Consider the following 26,266-nt stretch of genomic DNA (forward strand, 5'->3'; position numbering starts at 1 on the left):
AGTTTTTGTTTTTGTGATAACACCCACAGTCTTCTCCCTTGGGTCTCTGCAGCCAGTGCAAAGGTGAGTCAGAGCTGTTGTGTTTCCAAGAATTATTCTTGCTGACAATATATGACAAGCTGGTAATTGGGTTTTTCACTGACCTTCAGGTGGCCTCGGGTTCCTTCCTCCGCAGCAGAGCAACACTTTAATTGCGACTGGCTGTGGCTTTGGGCTCTATAGGCGTTTTCTCCCTGCCTGCTGGCACATTTGATGAGAGCACTGTACATTCTGGGCTCCTGCTGACTTGATGCCCGGGCTGTGATTGACAGCTGACTCACAGGGCAAGTGAAGCTGCCACGAGAAGAAAGGATAATGAGAGCAGTATATCATCTTCCTCTTCCACCTCCTTCCATTCTCTGTCTCCTCCACTGCAGACAGCCGAACTGGAGTCCCACTCACAGCTTGACATCGCTGCTGGGGAGAGAGAGAGAATGTAACAGACACAAAGTATGATTTGACTGCCGAGTACACTGGAGATGGATTAGTATCACTTTTTGCTGAGTGAATGCCATGTATCTGACTTTGTGGTTATGTCAGCAGCCACAGACAGTTCAAGTTTGACATCGTGAGTAGAGAAGATTTATTTATATAGCACCTCTCAAAACAAATATTACAAAGTGCTTCACAGATAAAATGCATCAAACAGTACAAACCCGCCTCCACACTGACAGAAAATTATATTCCATCAAAAACAAACAAAATAATGCACAATGCAAAAACATTAGATTAAAACACAAGTGAATATAAATAGGTCTTGGTAAGTTTAGGTGCAAAGGCTTCAAATGCACAGTCTCCCTTTGTTTTAAATGTGGCCCTGAGAACATCCAAAATGCACTGGTTAGCCGAGCGGAGAGTAGTTAGGTTTCTGTAAAGGGCACATGAATTCAGAGATGTGCTCAGGGGCTTCACCATGTAGAGCCTGCTGGGTAATGACTAAGATTTTCTCCGCGATTCTAAATCCCACTGGTAGCCAGTGGAGAGAGACCAACACTGTGCTCCCTGTGCTTTGTCTTAGTGAGAAGACGGGCTGCAAAGTTTTGACCCATGAGGAGAGGACAGTAAGTGAGCATGCAGCATAGTAGTCTTATGTCCACTGACTCCGTAAGGACGGCAGAATAATTTTTAGAAATTCTGGCACTGTTTGGACTTGAGAAATAGTTTATTTGCTTATTAAAACTACCAAGCGCTGTCCATTGTAAGTGATGTTGTAATCACGCCATCTTTACAGCATGCCTCTAACTAACCATATTGAAGTTTGAAGGTCATGGTGAAAAATTTTCAACACTTAAGAAATGATCAGTAAGTGTCGCCCTCTGATCATCCCAGTCACAGACGAAGCAGCAGCAGACAGCACAGTTCCAATAGCTCTAATTTCTCATTAATGGCATATTAATAAAACACATATTTCACCCAGGCAAAGATATATTGCCAAGCCATCTTGGATGTGACAAATTATAATAAGACTTTTGAATTATGTAGAGAGCAGTTACGCCTTGATTAGTGGCAGCCTCTCTGATTCCCTCCAGGCATGAAAGAGTGATCTTCAAATAATCGCCAAGGTTCTTTAGCACTGCCATCTGTTATAAAGTTCATCTAAGGATGTCAGTGAGGCAGGAATGACAATCGGAGGATGTTTGTGTTGCGTGGGAAAAAAAAAAACTCATCAAGGCAAGTAAACTGATGTTATCTCCACTTTAAGATCACGGGGACACCTTGGGCAGAAATCGATAATAAATTAAGATAAAACAAATGAAGTCATTCAGATCATTTCTTTCTCATTCAGGAGGCGTAGGGTCAGATCACAAATCTCAGAAATAATAATAAATCACAGAGCAGAGAATCATATTTAAACACCCAAAGCATCAGCCGTTGATAAACAGTCTATTTTCAGATACAGAGATGATCCTTCCGTAAAAACTTTGCGAGCCAGTCTCCACTTAGTGTGCTCTGTGGAGCAGATCTGAGCACAATTCCTTACCAGGAGGCCCAGGGACGACCAACATCAGACAAGTGATGTGTTGTTTACATTTTCCAATCACTGCTCGTGGCGCCTGGAGGAAGCATCTGGCTCTGTTGTGGAAACTTGCCACCGGAATGAAGATTGATACTTTCGAGAAAGTGAAGCCATCTGACTGTGCTGATCGCAATTAGGTGGCTCTTCGCTGTCCAGGGGAACCAAAATATTTTTACCTACAGTGTGCTAATCACCCAGAAACCTCCCAGGTCTGACATATAGATTAAAGCATAATTAGCATCCAGGGTTTGTGATGATCACTGTCACTGTCAAGCAGCTGTCTGCAGAGATAATTGGTGAGTTTATGTAGTAAGTTTAAATGGACTCTATTTACATCTGAGGCAAAGTCACATCGTTATGCAGATTGTGTTTACACTAAGGTCAGGGCATTTGCAAATGTCTGCATTTAAACACTTTGAAATTCAACACATCCAGTTACATAATGCTGCACAACTTTCTTTTTAAGACAAATTCCTGCTTATTGAGATGGAACTGACAATCGTCCTTCACATTACAGGGATGTGCTGACATCATTAATATTAATTGCTACTGGGTTTTATATATGATATTTGCATATAATTTTCGCAAAAATGGCTCACTCACATCCACAGTGAAGCCAAAGCATGTGACTATCTGCGCATTTGCATTTTGCGATGCCATTTAGATTTTGTGCTGATAGTGCTAAAGAGGCATTTTAGGGAAACTAACTCAGACATAGATAAACTTTCCTGCCCAAGTTATGTGTCTGATTTAAATAAGTCAGAGTGGAAAGCGTGGAAATTCATGGGAAATTATCAAATGCTCTCTCTCAGCTCAGCCATTTATCTTATATTTCTTTTTTGTCTTTACTGCTGTTGGGTCATACTGTGTCCTTCCTGTTCAGCCTCACATTTCATACATGTGCAAAAACAGAAAGATAGAGCCTGTTACCTCTATAATTCTGTCTTTGGGAACATTGATGGGTTCTGAATAAGACGACCTTTCTGTCTTATTTCACTCAAACTGATGAGGTGCCCAAAAGAGGTCTTGGCAGAGGATGTGCTTATAAGTGTCATTTTAAATAATGGTGTCACAAATCAGGAATATGCCTGTCGTTGGTTGGAGATTGCAACTCCACATCTCATCCTGTCAAATTACACAGGACTGCAAAAATCAGCTACAATTTCCACCTCATAATTGCCTCTTTTCTTATATTGTGGAGTGCTAAAGAATTCAGCCTTAATCCACAGTAGTATTCATAGAGCTGGAATGTGTTTGATGAAGATATTATGTTTTGGTTTTTAACTGTATGTTTAGATGTGAATTGAAGTGATGGAATTCTAATATCAGCACACACTCCTCATTAAACACAGCCCAGAGACCTTGTGTGCTCCAAAATATAAATAATAAACTTTGGCCACCATCAGAGAGGAGGACAGAAATAGATTCTCATTTGGTGATCTCTGGGGGGCGGGGGGGTATGGCAGTGCAAAGAGAGGAGGGCTCTGCTGCTGGTTTGATATCGTTAGATCAGAATCACGCTCGAATGTGTATGTTGAATAGTTCTTCCAAAGTGAGACCTCTTCTCCGTCTTTGTTGTCAGACAGCCTGCACTTCAGTTACATGGTAGAATAATTTTTATTTTGTGCAAGAGTGAAGTTCACAGCTGACCCACATAGACATGTTGCTGTTCTTAATATTTTAGTTTAATTTTCCTCCAAACTCTTCCCATAATTATGAGGAAAAAATGAGGTTCCATCACTCTCCAATGCCATTTTCTATCTTTTCCATCACACAAACACAAACATACACACACTGCCATATAATAATGACATCAAGCCATCTGCAGAGCTCTCATCCCCATGTGTTGGTGGACCTGTGCTCTCATTAATGCCCTCACATTGCCATCCATCTACCTGTGCCAGTCTGTCTGAGCAGATTTTGGCTTCATTTTTCTGTCCAGGTGCTCTGTTATTTATAGGCACCTCAAAAACAGTATCAGTCATTGTTCACGGTGACAGTTGCAGACAGTAGCCCTCTCTCACACAACACGTGCACACCCATCTCGGGAGCCGAAGGTTGTCTATTGGAATACATTTGTCTTGTCCGCAAACTGTTGGGCTCGGAATGAGGCTTTAAGCACATGTGGATGAGCTTTTCAAACATTGCAAAGAGATTCTATTTGTTGTGTTAGATGTTATTTGTGCTCTTTTTTATGCAAAAGTGAGATTTTTTTAAAATCTCACTTTTGCATACGCTTCTTAACAACAAAACTTTCAGAACTTTTCATATTATTTAATCTAGCACTTTTTAGCTAAGATTATTTTGGCTAGCTTTTAAGCCAGCAAAATTAAGTCAGGCACAGCTGGTTAGCTTAACGTAGCACAAATTTCAAAACTTTGAGGAAACAGCTACCACATAAGCCCCCCATGATAATTGTCATTATTTGCTGATTAAACAGATTTATTGTTTTAGTTACAATTGGAGTGAGTCAGGCAACAGGCTTTCCCTTTCCAGTCTTTGTGCTAAGCTAAGCTAACCAACTGCTCTGGCTTCATATTTAACAGAAAGACAGAAAGGCTCAGTTGATAAGTTGATTTAACTGGTGTAAAAATCAGAGTCTTTATATGTTTTGCGAAAAGGAAACACACCCTTGCTGGGTCTTTTGTGACCAGTAGCCTACAGGGGCTAATGTAAGCTAATGTTAACAAACTTAATATGAATATTGCTGCATAACTGACATTATTCATTATTTATTATTCATTCTCTAATTGTGCTATTTTTACCCTAGAGCCATTCCTATGTTCCCAGGGTCCTATGTTCCCCAGATTTATATGGCATATAATGGGAACATGACAAAGGGTCCTATGTCTTCCCAGGGCCCTGTGTTCCCCAGCTCTATATAGCGCGTAATGGAAAACTGAAAAAGGTGCTTCCTGGCTCTGTATTCACTTAAGATGACATGGGCTATTGGGGAGAACTTTCTGTCCCCCAGCACTGCCTATTGGCTCTCAACATAATGGGCCTATACTTGAGGGAACTTATTAAATGGGTTAGGGTTTGGCTTTAGATTGTTATATTTATATAGCTGTTTTCAATCCTTGTTCCCAAAAAAGGGATAATACTTATGAAATATTTTAACTTTAAAAGCACAAAATTTGACCCAAACACAGTAGGAGAATTTTTGTGTGTTAACAGAGTGTTGAACTTGGGAACATAGGATAACACTGGACTTTATGAAAGCTCCTTGCCAGGTATGTGAAATGCGTGAGCACCAGGTGCATACGTGCCTTTTTTATCAGCTGCGTATGATTCATGTACATTCCAGAAATAAATATGTCTAAAAATATGCATAACACCATGGTTCAAAGACACCACTCACGCTATACACTCATCAGAATCATTTAACGGTGAAGCTCCTGTTTTTGAGAAGTGTCAGCAATTTCCCATAATACCAGCTGAGTTAGTGGCCTCCTGTTTTATGATTTGTCCAAAGCTGTCCATTGTGTTTAACTCAACTGTGTGTGTGTTTTACGGTGCAATGGAAAACTCTATTCTTTGTGGTATTCTTAGGCGACAGTTAAAGAATCCTTTGCAAATTCTCTCTCTCTCTCTCCCTCTCTCTTTCTCTTTGCTGCCATGAAACAGATGTGCTCTGTTGTTAAAAATGTTCTAATCTTCAAAATAGCTGACTGTTGTCTTGACTTGCTAAGAAGCAGACTGATTTATTTCGGGTTTATCTTTTCATCGTGGGCTTTATTGTTGGCTGCAGTGGGCTTGTTTCATTGTGCAGCTACAGTATGTGTGGAAAATCTCCATTTAATTCTTACTGGTCTGTTTACAGACCTACTGTTCTGTCCAACAACTGATATACTGTTTATACTGCGGTTTGTTTGCGTGCAACATAGTGGATACTATGCAAGTGAATACTTTGCATTGAAAGTGTATGTGTGTATTTGTCTGCAGACTCCTCTTTTATCAGGTGTTTTGACTTGGTGCAGAATTATATAACTGCCTAAACTGTTTGTGGAGAGTTGGGAGAATGGAGAGATTTATGAAGATAGGACCCCTAGTGATCCCTGAACCACACTTTGGGAACCACTACTTAAAAGTTTAATATAGCCTATGGCATGCCAAACAAACCACACTGTTAAAGAGACATCATAAATTCAGTTTATGCCAGTAGATGAAATTGCTATATGTGCAGTGTGCAGCTCTGAGATACTGAGGCACAATTATTTGACCATGTGGTGTAAAAAAAAGAATAGGGACCCCAGAACAAGTTTTTGGAACCTGCCTGCAGGGATTTGTTCCCATAAAGCCATAAGAGGTCAGGTGATGATATTGGGTGATATGGCCTGGCTCGCAGTTTGAGTTCAAAGTCGTGCCAAATTAGATAGATGGGGGTTACGGTGAGGGTTTTTCCATACCCCAAACTTGTAGAAAACAATTTCAATACAGCAGAGTCTGTTGTGACTTTAATATTTCCCTTAACTGAAATTAGGTAGTCTAAGCCAAACCTAGCTTCAGTGCAGACAGTGGGGCTTGCCCACATTATGAAAAGATTTTCATACACACTGTATAGAACAATAGTTCTTTAGAATTAACCCTTGAAAAGCATAAATTAACAATAAATAAATATTTTATGTAGATAAGTTTGTGACTAATTCAAATCACTTGTCAGTCATATAAATATATTCTGCAACTAAAGATTATTTTCATAAATCAATCTCCTGGTATTCTTTTTATTTTCTTAGGGTGAATTGATCTAAATAGTAATTGGGTAACTTCCGGTTGAAACATCATGAAGTATTAACAGCCAATGGCATCTAACCAGTCTACAGACATTAAGACCACACAGACACACCATTACCACCAGCACTCCCCCACTTACGCTCGCTTCCGCCCACAAGCGGGTGCACGAGCAGCGTTCCTCCAACGCTGTCTCTCACTGCGAAACTTGGGAGTTGAATGAGCAGCAAGTAGTACCAGCCGTTTACAAGTCACTGCTGACGAGCTCCCGTGACTGAAACGAGGCGCTTTCGACTAAGAAAAAGTCCACATTCGGAGACAACAATGGATGGAAAGAGAGTGGAAACCATCTCTGCCCGGGTGGATGCTGCTGTTTCTTCACCTGGTAGGACAGTGGCCGCGTGTTTAGGCGCTAATTTGGTGATTTGTAATGGGTCTGTTCTGTTGCATTGGAGACAACGTCAGGCAAACTCCGAGCATACTAATTACAATTTAATATTGCCTTGCTTATCTGTCAAAAAAATACACTCATGGTGAAGTAGAATTTAAAATTTGCGTATTTGTAGGACCACTCCTTAATTCGGCTTTAATTGATATAACAACAAATACGTCATTTTAACGAAAATTCAAACTTTTGAAGTGTTAACGCTACGGTTAGCGTATTCACACTACCTCTCAATATTCACGTTGCACCAAACCATAGCGTTATCTGGCAGTTTAATTCAATTGGAAAAGTTGAAATTATGTTTGAAAGTGAAATTATTTTGTAAGAGTGTTGGGTCATGATCATTACCGCTCATTTCCTGTCGACACTATCAATTTATAGTAGGTATAGAGTGAGTGTTTGTTGAAAGGCAACATTAAATTAATGTATTTCAAATGGAGTTTGACGTAATTTTGTTCTCTTGCCAAAGTTTGGTTTGTACGTTTCTGCAATGTAAACTGTAACTGTGGAGTCATGTCTTGACTTTTGCCTTCTCTTGAAAAGATACTATGTTAAGGTTTTTAATGGGTATTTTTGGCCAGTTTGGCAGGAATTCAACTTAGCAGCAGCCACCTCACCTCTGCTCTTTATCGCTGCGGTTTCTGCTGAGTGATTTAATCTACAGGGCATTAAACTTTTGTTTTGGTTGTTATGGTGTAGCAATCCCTGTTGCAGTAAAGATAGTCTTCTTCATGTTTACCTGCCACTACACCCTGCACTTTACAAACCCCCTTGTGATAAGCATTTGAGTAATTGGGCATCAGTCAAAACCAAATAAAGGCTATAATGGATTCAGCAGCACAAATCCTCTCCCCTGTTCCCATTTCTACAGCACTTGGCCAGCATCCAGAATAATGATCACTCAGTTATAGTCCATAGGTTTTCCCTCAGGCTCCTTACTGCCTCTCTCAGAGTCAGAAGAGCAGTTAACTACTCATCACTCCTGGCTCAGGTTAATGTTTGTTTGCACACCCAATTGACTTCTAATTAGTCTTTGTTAAGGATATGAGTCATACCCTCAAGATTTTAAACAGATTTGAGCTGTTGAGAGGTATTCCTCTCGAACTTAATTCTCCTTCAGCAAATGTTTTATTCAATTGTGTCTCAGGAATTTTGATATGCCATTAACAGCCCTCACCCACAACATGAAGAATTGGAAATAATATTGTAATCAACTGCTAAAATAAACTGCTATTGAATGGTAAAACTCATGCCAACTACTGAGGATGTGCAGACTTTAACAAATGCTTCTCAAGAAGCACATTATGGATATGAGCACAGAGGGAAAAATGTTTTCCACCAGAGTTCTTAGTTGTGGTGAAGACATCGGACTGTTATAGTCTTAGTTATGCTTCATTTTTAGGATACATTTTTAGGATACTCAGTTATGCTTCATTTTTAGGATACTGTTGACTTGCACTTGAAAAGTTTGGGATTTCACTTACTCCAAGCAGTAGGTTGCCCTCTGTCTGCTGTAATTGCCACTGTTGACTAAGTGTCTCATTATTCAGGTGGCTTAAATTTCACTCTGCCTGTAGAGGGTGAGTTCAGCGGACTAGAGACATGTACAGCATTTGTCTTGAGCTTGCATTGCTCGGTATTCACCCAGTAATCTTGTAGAGAAAAACAAATGCTGTCACTCATGCTGTATTTTTTTTCTTTCTCAACTCTCCATTATTTTCTCTCCCCTCACTCTCTAAAGCCCCCACCACTTTGTACCCAGTGGGCTACCACATCATGGTCCCTCCCCAGGGAAATCTTGAAATATAATGATCGCCCACAAAAATGCTACAGCCACCGAGCCATGAGTTGATCCTCCCAAGAGCTGCTTCCTTGGTGCGGTGATTCTTTGCATCAGTGCCTTGAAGCTCTCTCAGCTCACCATTGCAACTTCTGTCGGTGCCTGCCAACGGCTCCCCCTAGACATTTTTCTCCTTTACTACTGTATCCCCGAGTTTCAGATAGACGATGTATGAAACGCAGCCCCATAAGCGTTGTTGTTCCGATTGAACTACTTTCAGCACCATGGCTAGCTCCGTCTTTTGCACTTCAGTAGTTGAGAACAAGCTGTGTCCACCATGGGCTTTTTTGGATGATGAATGTCCTCTTTTCCTTTTAGTCAGAATGAGTTATCGTAACTAATTATGTTCATATTGTATATCCGGGGCCTTGAACAGTGCCAAACAACATTAAGTAATAAAACATAAGCAATAAAAATGTTACCATGAGGCATTGCTGCATAGCTGTTGAATCAATGCTTCATTTAGTCTCATTTGCATTTAATTACTTAGGCTTATATTTAGCCTGCTACGTGACTGATATTTTCTAACAGAACTAGTTTATAACCCCCCCAAAAATTGCATATAAAAGTCAATAAAGAAACCAATATATACACTCATTGAGCACTTTCATGGGAACACCTGTACAACTGCATTTCATGCAGTTTTCCTGTCAGCCAATCATGTGGCAGCTGCGTAAAGTCATGCAGATACAGTTCGGGAGCTTCAGTTAATATTCACATTGAACATTAGAAAAATGTGATCTCAGTCACTTCGACCGTGGCATGACTGTTGGTGCCAGACAGGCTGGTTTGAGTATTTCTGAAACTGCTGATCTCCTGGGATTTTCACATAGCAGTTTCTTGAGTTTTCCCTTGAATGGTGCCAAAAACAAACAAAAAAACATCCAGTGAGCTTCAGACAGAAATGCCTTGTTGATGAGGGGTCAGAGGAGAGTAGCCAGACTGGTTGGGGCTGACAGAGAGGCTATGGTAACTCAGATAACCACTCTTTGCAACTGTGGGGAGCAGAGCAGCCTCTCAGAATACACAACACGTTGCACCTTGACGTGAATGGGTTACAAGAGTGGGCACAGGCTCCCAAAAAGTGGATATTTTAAGGAAAATTGTAGCCTGGTGGTCTGATGAATCAGATCTGAAGTCAACAGAACACCTTTGGGATATGGTAGAGCAGGAGGTGGCAGTATAAATGTACAGATGACAAATCTGCAGAAACAACATGATGCAATCATGTCAACATGAACCAGAATCTCAAAGGATTGTTTCCAACATCTTGTGGAATCAATGCCATAAAGAATTTAGGCTGTTTTGAGATCAAAGGGAGGCTCCACCAAATATTATTATGGTGTTCCAAAAAATGTGCTTCGTGAATGTATGAAAGGTTAACACACTAGAAGAGACAATTGCAAGCGTAAAATGGAGTTAATGGTCTAGAAGGTCAGTCTCAGTTCAAATCTGCATATGCATGACTTAACAAATTACACTGAGAACAAACAAACCTTTCTGAAATAATCAATATTCAGGACATCAGTACTGAGTCAGGATTTTAATGTTTGAGCCAGTGTGTTGTACTTTGGCTTTGATGCAACCAAGTGCAACAACCCATTTGCAGCATTTATCAATGTCACCACTGAGTCATTAATATCTCAGCATGGAGTTTACAGAATTTGACAGTGACTGCAGTTTTTTAGAATATTTCTAACAGCAGCATGTTGTTTCAAAAATAACTAGTTTAATGATTCTGTCAGATTCAGCTCACTGTTTGAAAATGCAGTAAAATTATAGTTAAACATAGAATGTATAAGTTGGATAAACGATGGTTATTTCCTTGGGGGATGAGTTCAGTGCTTGTGCAAAAAGCCATGTTTTATATAGGCAAGGAAGGAACCATAGCGTACTTTGTTCTTAGACATCAGCTGTGAGCTTTTATAGGACTGACCACATGTGGTGTGTGTGCTTGTGTGTGTTTTCTCAGTATCTGTCAGGTAGAGGTCCTGAAATCACAGTGAAGCAAAGGTACACACTGAAGAAACCGCTCCAAATCTGTCAGAGAGTAGAACACTGTGCTTTAGCTTTTCAGAGGAGAGTTTTTGACAGTGTGCAGCTCAGGATCACCTATCAGATTTTTCTGTTGTTTGATTTGTTAATAGACCAAATTACAGAGTGTCTCTGTATGAAAGTATGATAGAAAGCTTATTCTAATTAACTTATTTAAAGGCAAATTAAGGAGACTCAGAATTGGACCACGCATCCTTTTTAAGCACTGACATTTTTAGCAGTCCTTCAGGCTTCATGAAATACTCATTTTTGACAGCATGTTCAGGTGTAATGTTCATGTTCACAGAAGTACTTGTGTGGCTTTACTCAGTCATGTTTGTAGCTCAAATCAACAAGGATCACTGAATTTTGGGATCTGTTTCCCAAGTTTTATGTTCCCTCTATAAATAGATTCACAATTGAACAGTTTGAGTTACTAAACAGTCAGATCCGGTGCATCAGATGGTCTTAATGGCGTACCAACTGCTGTCAAGTTAAATGGACTCCTTAGGATCAAGATAGGTGCCAGAAAGAAGTCTTAATTGTCTGTATATTTTCTAGACCACTTGTGTGCTCCCTCTCTACCTGTCCATACAAAGCTGGTCTTTGGTCAAACTAGGATTAATTGCACCCCGAACTTGCCCGCTCGTCTCCAACAGATTTTGTTTGTCTTGGATCGAGCCTTTGTTTTTCCTTCGAGAGACTGGGTGGGGAGCATCTGCTTGCATGGACCATCTGCCTTGGGACTCAGGCCAGAGAAGAATGAGGGAAGGAGACGTGTAAAGAAAAGAGGGCAAGGTGAGGATACTTGGGACAGAGAGGGGGAGGTGGAGTAAGACTGATGGATAATCAGAGGGTGACTGACTGGGGTGTAGAAGGGACACTTGTGGAAGCACCAGCTCTGCGGCTGCAACTGTAGGGACTGCGGAACATAAGGTGCTTGTTTATGATTGCCGACGGCTAAAAGAAGTGGACTGTCTTTCATGTGTATATTTCCACCCGCAGGCTTGTTTATGCCACAGATTCACTCCATTTGACTTCCTTGGATAGAGTGCCAAACAGCTGATGCCAACTGGGTGGCCGGGCTTGGCCTCAGCTTGTAAATGTGTCTTTCATTGTTTGTGCCAAGGTCATACTGTGGATAAACTGCAATCCCTAGAAAAAATAATTTTTGGTCATCTGACATTTCTTACCCTTCTGTTCAGAATTTAAAATGCCTTTTCAAAAAGTCCTGCTTTCATAAAGCACTTTATAGTGCACAAAGTACCTCTGAAGAACTTTTTTTTCTCATAAGTGGAGTGCCTTTTTTTTCAGTACACTTCACATTAGAAAAACATATTTCAAGGCTGAAATTCTTCATTAACTTTCCACTTGTTTTATCTTAATATCTTTATAGATATTTAATGATGTTCTTTGTTGTCAGAATGACAGTCAATTAAAGCATTGGTAGGCAGGTATTTTCCAGGTATGCTAATATGTCAGAGCAACCTGCCTCTGTTCCAGTGCATGCTGGGATAGGCACCAGCCCCTCATAATTCTGTGTAGCATAATCAGAAAATGAATGGGTGGATGATGTCTCTTTCTCCAGAACATAATCTTTTTTATTAGTTCAGTTGACAACTTGGCATTCAGCTCTTATTTTACTTGTCATCTTTTTCTGCTTTGTTTCTTTGAGATAAGATATCCTGGGGCTTTAAATCTTACCTGTGCTAATTGGTAATCATTGGTATTTATGACTGTAACTGCCTGAATTATTCTGATTCTACAAATAAGCACAAAGAACGTGCTTTTGAGTTCATCTCTAGCTCGTGAACTTTGTCACATCTCACTCTCCCAACATTACCCTCCACTGCGAGATGCCTTATAAAATCTAAACAAAAGCAAATGATAAAACAACATCAGAGATTCAGCCGTATGTCTAGTATGGTGAGGCTCTTCCAGAAACTCCAAGATGAAATGGTGTCAGAGCTGAACATCATACAGGCCATATGTGGAGGCAGGCCTGGCATGAGTGGCCAACTGGAGGGTCCGTCTGTCTTTCTTCGAGTCCCAGTGGGTGGGCTCAAAAGCCTATTCTGGGCTTGAGTCCCTCCAAAAGTCCATGTCCTACAGAGTACTGCCAGCACTTAATATAGATTCCACAACAACACAATGCTAAACATATCTGTTGTTACTCCAGTAATTCCAATTCATGAGTCATATGCCAGCATTAGTCCATCTTGTTAATTAGGCTAGACCTGAAAATAGATACGAAGAATAATGGCAGTTTGCATAGAATAACAATGACTGGCAATGGGCTTATCTGTAGTGACTTAAGTAATTATCAGTAGATTTTTTTCAATGTTATATCAACTAGCATCCAACCTTGAACATCATGGAAAGACTATGTCAAATGTATGGTAGTTGTGGCAGCTATGCAATGTGCAAGGCTGACACCAAGTGGTTGTACAGAGAAAATTGTGTCTCAGTGGCAAAGCTTCTCACGCTCCTCTCCTCTGTGGTTAAGCTCTGCCTGAATATAATGCAGAGATGCCTTGCCGCTCTTTATTGTGTTAGTAAATTGCCTCTTGAATATGAACTGACATAAAGGATAGTGTCCACAACACACTTGAATATTGTACCTGGGTATACACAAATACCAGTTAGAATGATATCATTGGTGGTAAAGCTTTCTTTATCATCTTAATCATTTGATCCATAAATGATCAGAAAATAATGAAAAATGCCCATCACAATTTTCCAAATTTAACATTTAAATCGCTTGTTTAGTCCAACCAGGAGTCCCAAACCCAAAGATATTCAATTTATTATTATACACATGTTCACAATATAGATGGTGGAATTGGTGGAACTGAATTTTTAGCATTTTAAAATGATTCTGCCTTCCTTTAGGATTTAGTGCAATTTAGTGCAAATAAAGTAATTATATTGGATCAGCTGAGTTTGAGTCAATATAAAGGATAAGCAAATGATTGATTGTTGGAAGTAATATTAATATACTTGGAGTTGATGTAAAATAACAAATTTCATAATGCCCTTGATGAGGCTGGCAAGAGTGGATTTAGGATTGCTTGTCAGTTGTGATTTTTTTTTTCCTTAGACAATGCCTCTGTCCTAAATACACTGAACAAGTACCGATGATAACTTTCCTGATCTTTACTCTACATTAGTTATGCACTGGCAAAAAAAGGCCCTTTGTTTGATGAGCTGAAAATGAGAGCATCCCCAGGGAAAATGAAAGTGACCTTACAACACAAACCTGCAGATAGGCTCTATACTTCTGTATGCTTCACTGCCACCATGACACGCATCCTTACACAGAAGGTGCCCCCAAATCCCTCTAGGTGCTTGTATAGTCACCAGTGCAGTGTCTCTGTACACGCTGACCGATAAAGAGCCACTGTTATCTTCAGATAGCAGGCGCTGCAGCTGAATAAATTACGGAGCCATTCCAACACATTGACTCAGAAAACGACACACACCCACAGAGGGCAGGGACATGGTAAAAGGTTTGGCATGTGTGTCTCTGAAGGTGTCTGTGGTGTGTGTGTGTGTGTGGGTTTGTGTCAGGTTTTTGCTTGTTTGTAAGTGTGCATTTCCAAAGATGTGAGCATGCAGCTTTCTCTTAGCAGTATGCTCTTCTCTAAATCTGGATGCTACATTGGCCGTAATGCCACAGTCCATTTAACAAGTGGAAGAGGGAGCAAGTGTGAGAGAGACCAGGCAAATGTGAACTGATGGACTGTCCGCACTATTCATTTTCATTATGCTGAGTTGCCTTCTCCCAGGAGCTTTGTCAATTACCCATTTAAAAAGTGCTGAACCCTTATTCATGCAATAATTAATACTGGTGCATAATTGAAGCATGATAATGAACAAATGCTGTGATTGACACATTATTGTATCAGCAAGACTGTTAGGTTGGTGTTGTTGCTCCGTTTTTCATTTTCTTGTTTGACCTCTCCATTAGCCTGTGCAACCTAAGCTGTTGATACTTGTAATTTGAATAAACCAGTTGCATCCTGGGGCTGCAGGACTCCCTAACCAGACGAGGAAAGAAGCTTCTCTCAGTGCAAGGTTATATAAAGAGGTTATAGACACCTTTTTTTCTGTAAATCTGACACTGATCTTAGCTTTCTCGTGGCCAGTATGTTCTCCCACTGATCAGATTACTCGACCATGGTTCAAGAGGTGATTGTATCGATTTCAGACCAGCTTAAATAAATAAGTGAACAACAACTGTTTCCGCACGAATGCCATTATTGAGCTCTCGTGTTTCAAAACGAGAAGGAGGATAGCTCCTGGATTTACTGATACATACTTCACCAAGATAAGCCCACAGCCTCCATCTGTAAATACTGCATTGCAGTTTATTTAATCCAGAGGGCTGTTTCCCCTCATGCGTTCTGCTAATTTTAGCAAGCCACTTTGGAGGACAAGGTCACGGTGGGTGTGTGAGAAATTGGGAAGATGGAGTGTGTGTGTGTTGGAGGCAGGCATAGAGACAGCCTAGATGCACACAGCTCAGTGCGTCGTCTGTCTGGCCCTGCTGTGACTACCAACTGACCTGCTAACACTGAACCACAGGGTTTCTGACCACTGTGACATTGGGGCTGTAGAAGGAAAGATGGCATCGAAAAGCAGCAGCTCATTTCAAGCTATTGCAACAGAGAATAATGAGCACTCTGGCTTATGGCTCCAACTTGTGACAGCATATTTTTTACAGGGTTCTGCAGTGGTTGTAGCTATTGTGTGTATATGTGTGTTTAAAGTTTCATGGGCAGGCTGGGATGAGGCAATGACTTGAAAAAGTTTAGAAATCCTAAAATGTAATGTTTCCCTTCTTTGTTTTGGAACACATTATACATTTATATCATTTTGACGAGGCAGTATTATCAAAACAGAACAGATAAAAAGAAGACTGACAGTACAGAAAATATGTTTATTTCAAGTGAACAAGTTATGATTGTGAATCACCTGATTTAGAGTGTAATTGCATCGACACAAACTTTTCATACACGTCAGTAGCAGAATAAGTCCAGTTAGCACATAATATAAGCCCTAGGTGAGTTCTATTACAAGTCAGTACACTTCTCTCATCTTATCTTAGCCTTTATATTATAAAAACAGGACTTAAAACAGGCAGATTTCATTACAACCTCTAACAATGATTACATGGAGGCCAAAATTAATATTTCACTTTGTAGGAAGCTCCACTCAACTGCTGCATCTCTAAGCATTAACATTACACTTCAGTAGTAAAGGTAGTTAGGTAACTTTACTTATTAATGTGGAGGAGAACATTCAAGAAATAAAAGAGCATGTTACGTTGCTGACGCTGCTGGGCAGCAACCTCCTTTGCTGTGGGTAATGGCTTCTGTAATGGGCTATTGCATTATCCTTGCAAGGTTTTATGGAAATGCGGAGCTTGGTTCAAATGAGACTGTTGTGTGTCTTCCATTATTTTATACGGAGACAGCGGGGTTGTTAATATTCCTTAAGCTTTTACAAAACCACCCGCGACACTGAGACAAAAAGGCGAGAGTCACAGCCAGCCTTAAAGGGACAGAGGATGTAAAGGTGTGCAAAGCTGCAGCAGTTCTGACTGCACTGAACTTCTGGTCACTAAATATACCCTTTACCCAATTTACTCTGAGTTTTGCCTTTTGAAACCTCAGAAATCATAGCATCGGGTTGGTTATTTAGTCTTGCAGGAAAATGATGATCTTGAAAGATCATTCAAGTTTAATACAACTTATTATTTTCAGAGGTCTGTCATTTCTGTTGGTTCTGATTACACTGTACTCACCAAAGTAATTGCTGAGATCTAGAAACACAGCTAAAGCCAAGTCTGAAAATCCAAGTTATAAAAAAATAGTAACAGTAAACACAGTTTTTGGATGTCAGTTATTTCATGTGTTTGCTGCTGTGAAAGGGCAACTCATTGTAATGCAAAAATAAAAGCTGAGAATGCAAATCCAAGTGAATTTTTAAACAAAATGAGACCCAGGCCAGGGACATGTATGCAGAAACTACTTGTGGTAAAATGGAAATGTCATGATAATGCTCCCAATTATTCAGTAAAAGCTGAATTTTTTGTTAGGTTTTGCTTTTAGCCTTTAGGCCATAGCAGCATTGCTTGTTTACATGTGTATGATGAAATAATGCAGGCAGTTGGAAGCCTTTTTATTGGGTGATTTTTTTTTTCTTCCTTAATGCACAACCGCTAAGCAATGATAATATCAACAATTTATCATCCAGTAATAAAACTGGTGGGTCTCAATTGATTTCACAGTGCATGTCAGCAGAAGCAAATGGCTTCTGAATACAGTGAACATGGGATCCATGAGCGCACTTAAGGCAGTATCACAGCATCTAAATGTCCATATTTAGTTGTCAATACTCTTCCCATAATTTTGCATTTGTTAACTCTGTTGAGCCACTGCTGCTACTGCTGTTAATGTAAGGTTTTATAAGCAATCTTGCCTGCCAACAGTTCTTCACTTCGAGATGGTTCTGTTTAGGAGAATAATTGTTTTTGTGCTGTGCTCCGTGCTGGTGATATCTCAAAAGCTACTTCAAGCGAACTTTCCTGTGTGTGTTGACAGCCTGGGACCACAGCAACTCCCCCATACTTCTCCAAAGCCCGCTGAGATGCTTTGGGATCATTTCTGTGCTTAGCCAAGCAAAGTGTTTGCTGCTTATGCTAACAAGCCTATTGTGCATGGATGTCTTGGCTTTCTTTTGTTGGTGAATGGATGCTTGGTGGTATCAGTTACCTGTGAGGCTGCCTGTTTGCACAAGCTGGCTGTTAATGACTGCACATATACTGCTGCCATTTTCATATGTATAGAGGATGCACTGGTATTAAATTACTTTCTTAGTTGCTGAGCATACTTTTCTTATGGTTGTTGTTTGCCACTGTGATTCAAGATGTTTTCATGCCGTTGATTTACCTGTAGAGGTTAAATATGAGTCATGTTTTAGCATCAGGAAGGTTGGTTGGTTTTGCACATACAGTACTTCCCTCTATGGTGTTACTATTTTGGGGCGCTTTCCTCGTGGCTCAGTGCACATTCAGGTCTCTAATGAAGACTAATCTTATATGTTGGCTTCATTGATGTAAACATGACTTGTGTTTTGCACACAACTATTTCTCACACACACACACAAAAAAAAGAAATCTGTTGTATTCTGTAGTTTGGATTTATGGCAATGCACACATAGGATAATAGGTGTATTCACAGCTATGCATTAAAAAATCAGCTCTGTGTTTATGTGTGAGCTTGCTTTACTAATTAATCATGTCATAATTTTGTTTTAATGCTGAGCTCCTCTTCCATGGTTTACACTGCAGGTACAGTCCTCTGTACTCGCTGTTGCTAATAGGCTGACGGTCAGCTTAGTCTGTATCCAAGGTGGTTTTTTGAGGGGAAATGAAGTACTGCCCAGTCTCCTCCATGTGGATCTTTCAGGGAATGATAAGATCAGAGCCTAGATGCCAAATGCTAAATCTGTACACATAATATAATATAACTCTAAATCCATCCCTCACGAGCTGGCTGTCTGAATTGATTTCAGAATACATTACAGCAAATTGCTTCTGACATAATCGATAGGTGTCTGTATTAGAGGAACAATGAAGATTTAAGTGTGCAACAGATCCACAAGCTGAGTCCTATACCTCATACACAAACCACATAGCACCTTGAAGTCTACGTTCAGCAGCTAATGTATGTGGATTGTATTTCAGTAATTTTTCATGGATTGATTTGAGCAAGGCAGATAATCGTAACTGAGGATGATTAGATGGGAAGAGCAATCCACCCATCCCCATATTTGTATTCTCTTTACTGTAGTATGAGTTATGTGCTGTAACATGCTTGAATAACTGTATAACAATAATATGAGACTAAAAACTTAAACTTAGCATGTACTTTTAACCGATTGAAAACCCATGCAGCAAAACTAGTGTTTGTGTTTGTAGGAAGAAGGGAGACTGGCTCGTTCATACTTATGTTAAAAAATATCTTTATAGTATTTTATAGGTTTTATTTTGGTCTCGACTGCTTTCAGACCTGGTCTTGACACGAAAGTCAACTTTACCTGGTCTTGGAGATGACTAGGGTGTCTAAGGTGGTCTTGAATAACAATGAGCAGCAATGACTTCTCGAATATAAATTATTCAGTATATTGGGGACAAAGCTTTCAAGCCCTCTCCCTCAGGATGTGGACGTACCTCGGGATGTGCTCACCTAACAAGTGTTACCACTGAATGCATATCATACCGTAACACTGCGACCAATCTGTTCGCTCGTTTCAATCAGGCGTGTGTCTCGGCCTGCTGGGAGAGGATGGCTCTATTCCCAACACTCTGTCCAAGCCCCCCCTTTGTCTTCTCAGGTACAGAATATGCCTTGCTCATCTCAGGGGAAGCTATTAGATTTAGCATTGCTGTCTCCCCTTAAGCATAACCATCTATCACCGCGCAGTAATTAATGTTATGTGCATTTAAATGTAAGCTTAAGCCCATTTGGCCGATGACCAAGGACAAATCATTTGCATATGATGTGCATAAATTTATGACACATTACTGTATGTCGTTACATAAATAGAAGGATTGCCATGAGCAGTGCTGACAGAAATTCCACAGCCAACATATTCTGGAAGACATTAACACTGCAGTAATAAATTCAGGGTAGTAAAGTGTAATGGCTGTGCTGTGGTGTACATCATTTTCAACCAAACACCTAGGTACAGTGTATTTAAGGGGGGGAGGGGCAAGATATGCCTGCAACTGCCCTTTAGTTAGGCTCATGTGCAACATCAATTTTATTTCTAGTAACATTATTAGTATCTGACATTAATGACTGTCTTCATTACAATTATAAAAACAATTCAGCGCACACAGGTCAGAGGGCAGGGTCAGCTAGAGGACAATGCCTGTGGAGTTGAGTGTTTCTCTGAGATTTCAGGCTCACACTATATGTCACTCCCTGCACATATTTATCTTTTTTTTTCTTTAATCTCTTCTGATCTATTTGTTTTTGTCAACTGCTAGACTTCCTGCTGCCATCTTGGAACCTGTAGAGGCTGTAAATAATACAATTGCGAACATCCACTGACACACTTAAGATGGTTGATATGGTGAATATTTCCTAGTAAACATCAGCGTGTTAGTATTGACATTGTGAGCGTATCAGCATGTGTCACTGTGCTTAAGTACAGCTGCTACTAGCATGGCTGTAGACTCAGAGATATGATATGATGAATGGTTCTAATACGACACATGATTTTTTTTCCATACCTTACTTTGAGAAAACTTGTTTTCCTATGAAACCATCTTTTCATTTTGCAAAAGAGGCCAGCGCTCTCAAAAGTCTAAATACAAGCTCACATGAACTTAACCAAGTGACTATCTGCTCAGAGAATAAGAAAACAATGTGACTAGACATTCAATGCCAGCTTTTGTACTTGACAGTTTTCAGTACTGGGTGGTGCAAACACAAACACTGAGGTTTGATGCTATGAAACTATGATTTTTCTTATGAAATTGTGACAGTGATCTGTTGGAGGGAGTATACAGTGTGTGTGCATGCGTGTGTTTTAAGCGGCTCAAGGAGGATGATCAAAGGGCTCCTTTGTGAATTCTGCCCTCTTCCACTGATACTTGAATAAAACACACGTGTGGTGCTTTAACTTGAAACAAAAGCCACTGTGTCTTCCAGCAATTCGCTCTCTCACTCATTCACTCTCTGTGCTTCACAGAGCGGTCCTCGCTCTCCTCTTCCTCCTCCTCTTCCTCCTCCCACCCCCTTTCACACTCTGTTGATCAGCTCAGGAAAGGGAAAGTGCTTGTGTGAAACCTGAGGATCACTTGCAGACTGAGGAAGCAGAGAGAGCGCATACATCGTGTTTTAGCCGGCAAGGTAAGATGATGGTCAGAGGGACAATTGATAGCAGTTAGCCTTTGCACTGGACCTCAATTTCTGTGCATTGAAGGATATAAAAATTGAAATTCTTGAAGCAAACTAAAAGCCCTCCAGTTAGAGTGGCTGAATGATGTGTGATCTGTTGATGTTTGAAACTTTTGTTCTTGAAATGGGACCTTCAGGGGCAATGTAATCATAGTACTGACTGAGGTAGGGTATCGCTCGGTCATGTTTTATTTACTAGTGTCATGAAATGGCATTTGTTTAAAGCAAGAATGTTTGCTGATTTCATTTGAAAATCTATTAGTGTGATGCTGATTGTAAGCATGGATTACAAGGATGATTGCAGGGTGGTTTGCATTAAGACAGTCTGCTTGGGGTAGTTAGTTTTACCATCCCCAGTCCTTCTTGAAACAACAGCTCAGGACACATAAGACAAGCGTTTTCCAGTTCCAAAAGGGCAAGTTGAAATGTCTTGCATTTCATTATAGCTGTGCATAACTGGAGGCAAAAAAAAACATTCCAAATTTGCATATGTTCTCAAGTGTATTCCCTCAACTTCTGACAGTTTGTGTGTATGCTGCAGTGGCTGCAGCTATTTATGTTTGCATGTTTACCAGAGGCTGTTAAGAGGTCATCATTTGAATTATGATGCTAATAATAATCACGTCTGGTTTACAATATAGAATTATATTTTCCACTGTTTTATGGCCCTTTCAGAAATACATGTTGCAAGAATTAAATAATTAGGCCTCTTTTTGCAGAATTTATTTAGAGTCCTTGGAAATAATGGCACTCTATATTTCACAATAGTGAGCTTCTAGCCATGTGTACACCAACTAAGAGGACCCAGTGGAGGGAGGACCTGCAGCACTTCCGTAAAGACCATGGGTTCTCCAAGAAAGTCCTGCTCAACTGCTGTCTTGTGCGGCGCATCGTCACGTGGGCTTCCCCAAACCCCAAAGGTACAAGAAACAGATTTACAGCCACAGATGTCAGCTACACTAAACCTAAGCGAGTATGAATTGTAATTAATTGCCTCTCACTGATAATTGGTCAACTATTTCCTTTAGTCTAAGCCGTTTTTTACAGGTCTGTCTTGAAAAGATTTCAGGAGAATACCTGATCAAATAAAGTTACTAAAGATGAATAATCATTTTGGCTAGATTACATCTAGTGTCTTTAAATAAAAAAGGGAGCAAAAAAGGCAGCAGCTGTATTTTAGAACTGTGTGTAGTCCTTATCCTTTCTGTTCAAATAGCAGAGGTGATTTTAAACACTAGTTACATATCAGGATTTTACAGAAGGGAAATATTTGCAAGGCTAAGTACTGAGTTTTTGTGTGTAAGTAGACTGGTGGAAAAACCATGAATGTAGGGGTCAATAATGTATTTATCAGATACAACATCATACAGAATCATTTATCACATACACAAGTGAATGCTGAAGGTCAATCAGCAAACAGAAGGTTTCCTAAAACATTCTCAACAGGAGGAAGCTAAGATCGCAAAGCTAAAGAAAGTCAGTTCCAAATATGTAATATTAGAAGAACAGCGTGCACTTAAAGAGTACTGCTGTGTGTGTAAACTAATTACACATATTTGAGACTGGATTTTAAAGTAACACTGTCCTCACGTTACCTGTACTTTTTGCCTGACCTTTGACTACACAACACGGAACAGACGCCACCAAGTGTACAATCCAAAAGCCGCTCTGGTTGTCCACACCATTTAAAACATATTAATGTGGTATTGATCGGTCATACTCTCACCTTATAGGAACACCAGAATTTATGATTTTCCTAGAATGAAAAATGATCAGAACGCATTGCACCACGAGTCACAGTCGACAGCACGAGGAAATTAATTCACTTTGAACCTAGATCAGTATTGATTACTTCTCGGGTTATATATTCACAATGGCCATATTGCCTTATAAAAGAGGATTTATAGCTAAATTTCTTTGCCAAGGGATGGGTACTAAAACAGTGTACAGAGAGAAAACACAGGGTTGTTATTAGAAAATGCCATTATATCACCTTTAGACACACTTGAGCGTGAATTTAGTCCCCTGTCTTATATTAGGAAATGATTTCAATGCACGTTTATATCTTGATGTCATGACAGAGTGGTTATTCGGCCACAACAGAATGCATGCAGATTGATTTTGCAGTTTCTCTCCGCATCGGTTTTCTTTGTTGCTGTTTATTAGTTACACCTCCTTAATTCTCATGATTGTGTCATATCTCAGCAACATGTCAAGCATAACCATAAAAGCTGGAGCTTTTCATAATTGGCAGGTGCTGTCCCACACTGATATGACTTGTCAGTCGTTAAGACAAATGGGTTGTGGTGGGGTATGGTTTAGGAAGCTATTAAACAGTCATGAATGTCGCTGTGGGGATTCCTATATGATGTCTGTGGTGAAGATTTTTCTGCAGGGGAAAAACAACAACAGAAGGACTCCAAAAACAACAGTTCTTGTCATGAATAAGAGAAGCGACATTATGCATATTTGCCTCTTGTGGAAAAAGAGAGCACTTTTCTCATTTTGTATTGATTAGATGGGCGTCAATGGGGCAGGTGCAGCCTCTGGATCACATAATCAGTGTAGTTTCTTCTTGTGCTTAGCCTTCAGTTGGCCTCTCTCAGCCTGTGTGTGTGCATGTGAGTGTGTCTGTGTGTGTGCACCTGCGCAGTTGTCACTTGAATCTGTCCCTCTAATAACATGCAAGTTGGCGGCCACAGCTGGAGCCACACCAGGACCCAGGTGTTTCTGTCAGCCACATTTGAATTAGACAGAGCGTTTGTTTATTTCCATTCTTTTCACTGTTCCTTTTTCACTGGAGACATGCTGCCTTCATCCCAAAGCAGGCTGAATTTTCATACCGCTTAAAGTTTTAGCTCAAGGTAGCTGAAACAGGAACACAGTGATATACAGCACTGAGAAAAGCAATAACGTTTTACAATGGCATTGCAGCAATTGAATCAAACAAGTTTTTCTTTGTTTAATGTCTGTATTTAAAAGAAACATCAAGAAAACTGTGGATTAGATTGCACAAGGCAACACAGTAATGATAATTTAACAGGTAATTTGGATTTGAAGCCTCTTATCCTAGCATATGTTTTATTCGTAGGTGTTCTTGTCATTAGGCGGCATCTCAAAGTAATAATATTATCCCTTGGTGTTGCCTGGAATAACCTCCCAGCATGGAGATGATCACACTATAAACCTGCCAGGTGGCAATAGTACCCTCCGGATGTTGGAGCAGCCTCCAGAAAATGTGCATGCTTACTAAAGCAGGTGTTTCTAGAAATACACAAGCCCCATGTTGTGTCCCCGGGACAGACGTCTGCTCCGAGAGAGCCTTTTACAAATCCCTGCTGTCTCTATGACGCACTCAAATGGGTCAATTGTTTTGTCCATGGAGGAGAATGATGACATAAAGTACTCTATCTGGTTGTGCATTACATTTGTATGTAACCAGTTCATTAAGTAACTGCTGTTTAACAAATATTACAGAGAAAATGTTTTCCTCAATGTGGGAGACCAGAACACATTGATTAATACACTTTTCCCATGTCACCCTCACATTAAACTCACACATTCATCTGATGTACTAAGCTGTCAAAATCATTTTTTTGCAGTGTGATGCAAGAATTTGCATTTGTGACACTTCTTTTAAAATTACTTGGTAGAAATTCTGATACTATGTATTTATAAATACCTTGTGATAGAAATCCATCATTGTACCTCATCTTCACTGCCAGGAGAGGGCAGCAAGCTACAGAATAAATTGATGACAAAGATGATGTAGTTCTTGCTGCATTCAGAGCAGTTCAGCAGCAGTGCTTTGAAAATAATAATGAATTCTGTTGATTTAAATGTGTGGAGTAACTTAAATTAGTCATTTTATTTGGTTAGGATAATATTACATAATATGTATCATTGTGCAGGTGTATAATTTGCTGCAGCAGTGACTAAAACAGCAAAAATAACAACACTAAGCCTGTAGGCCATTTAAAGATGACAAATGTGGCCTCTTAATAATGCAGCATGCTGCAGTTGTTTACTTGGCTTTATCATATTTAATTTTGACAGTTACGTATAGTACAAGCGTAGGCACAGTATCAACACCAATACAGTCCCATATAATCCAGTGCAAAAACCTTGCAAGATAACACTCCCCCCTGAATACATCACATGTCTTTTAACACTCAGGTAGTGATACTATCATAAAGTCTCTGAAAGCCTGCACTGCAGTAGTAATTCAGCCCCACATGCACTCACTATAGCTTAGATGTATCTTTTTGCAGATAGTGGCACAGCACAATATTAGAATATGATGACAGGGAGATGTGAATATGGAAACTCGACTGGACATCCAGAGCTTAGAGTAGAGCATATCATGCATTTTCAGCAGCTGAGACATGAGACAAGTTTTCTACTTGGTTTTCTTCTTTATTGTAAACGTAATTATTGTGTGTTTGAATGTAGTATTAAACACATGGATTTTTCACCCAACCCGAACATATTTCTCAGGAAAATCCACAGTGCAGTGCTATTTAATTCCAATCTGAACCTGTACACCTTTACACTCTCTTGGTAATACTTTCCACAGATCTACTAGATCAACATAGCTTTAGACACACAAACTGGACATACTGTTTCCCAGTTTCCCCTTATATATCTCCACTGATAATGCCCCACTGCTCAACATTGCTTTACCTATTGAAAGAAAAGCAGCAGAATCTCACCACCTTGAGACTGCATTTCAGGGTCATGTCCTTCAAAGAGCACAGAAACAGCCAGAAAATTGATTTGCTTCTGCTCTGGCCAAGTCAACGGTAATGAATCCTCATGAGGAAGTTGTAAATTCAATATGCTGCCTGTGTTTCTAAATCCATTTTTGTTGTCAGACTAAAAAACTTTAGCTTTTTAAATTCCACACACGCGAAGCTGGATTTGTGAAAACTTGTCACCTTTCTTTTTCATTGTCACATCTAAATCCCAGAGCCTCTCCTCGCTGATTTGAATTTAATTGCTGAGAGTTTGCTCCCAGTGTGATACCACCTCCAACAGTTTGACATCATGTTGAGAGGTACCGCTAAAAGGCCCCTTTAAAACTTGTGAAATAATGCCAGTCACTGCGATGCTCTATTTTGAGAAACATGTTAAATATCATTAAGAGAGTCATGGGGTGTATGTCCTTCATAAGTAGAATTCTA

At 40.0% G+C, this 26,266-nt stretch overlaps 2 protein-coding genes across 5 annotated transcripts in view; one reads left to right on the forward strand and one right to left on the reverse strand.

The window, feature by feature from the left end:
• The window catches only part of rpl34 (ribosomal protein L34), a 750,063-nt gene that overhangs the window by 519,897 nt on the left and 203,900 nt on the right, over nt 1-26,266 (reverse strand). The gene's annotated exons all lie outside the window — the stretch shown is intronic.
• Nucleotides 6,897-26,266, forward strand: part of kcnip4a (potassium voltage-gated channel interacting protein 4a) — a 120,271-nt gene continuing 100,901 nt past the window's right edge. The window contains exons 1-2 of one of the 4 annotated variants that reach the window (XM_018690327.2): nt 20,906-21,035; nt 21,852-22,003. In XM_018690327.2, coding sequence (XP_018545843.1) covers nt 21,865-22,003 — 139 coding nt within the window. In that variant the 5' untranslated portion in view covers nt 20,906-21,035; nt 21,852-21,864. Of the gene's footprint in view, nt 7,173-20,905; nt 21,036-21,851; nt 22,004-26,266 lie in introns of those variants that run through there. The other 3 variants (XM_051076213.1, XM_018690356.2, XM_051076214.1) reach the window with 3 other exon arrangements.

Source organism: Lates calcarifer, linkage group LG15 (assembly GCF_001640805.2).
Source record: "Lates calcarifer isolate ASB-BC8 linkage group LG15, TLL_Latcal_v3, whole genome shotgun sequence".
Taxonomy (NCBI): Eukaryota; Metazoa; Chordata; class Actinopteri; family Centropomidae; genus Lates; species Lates calcarifer.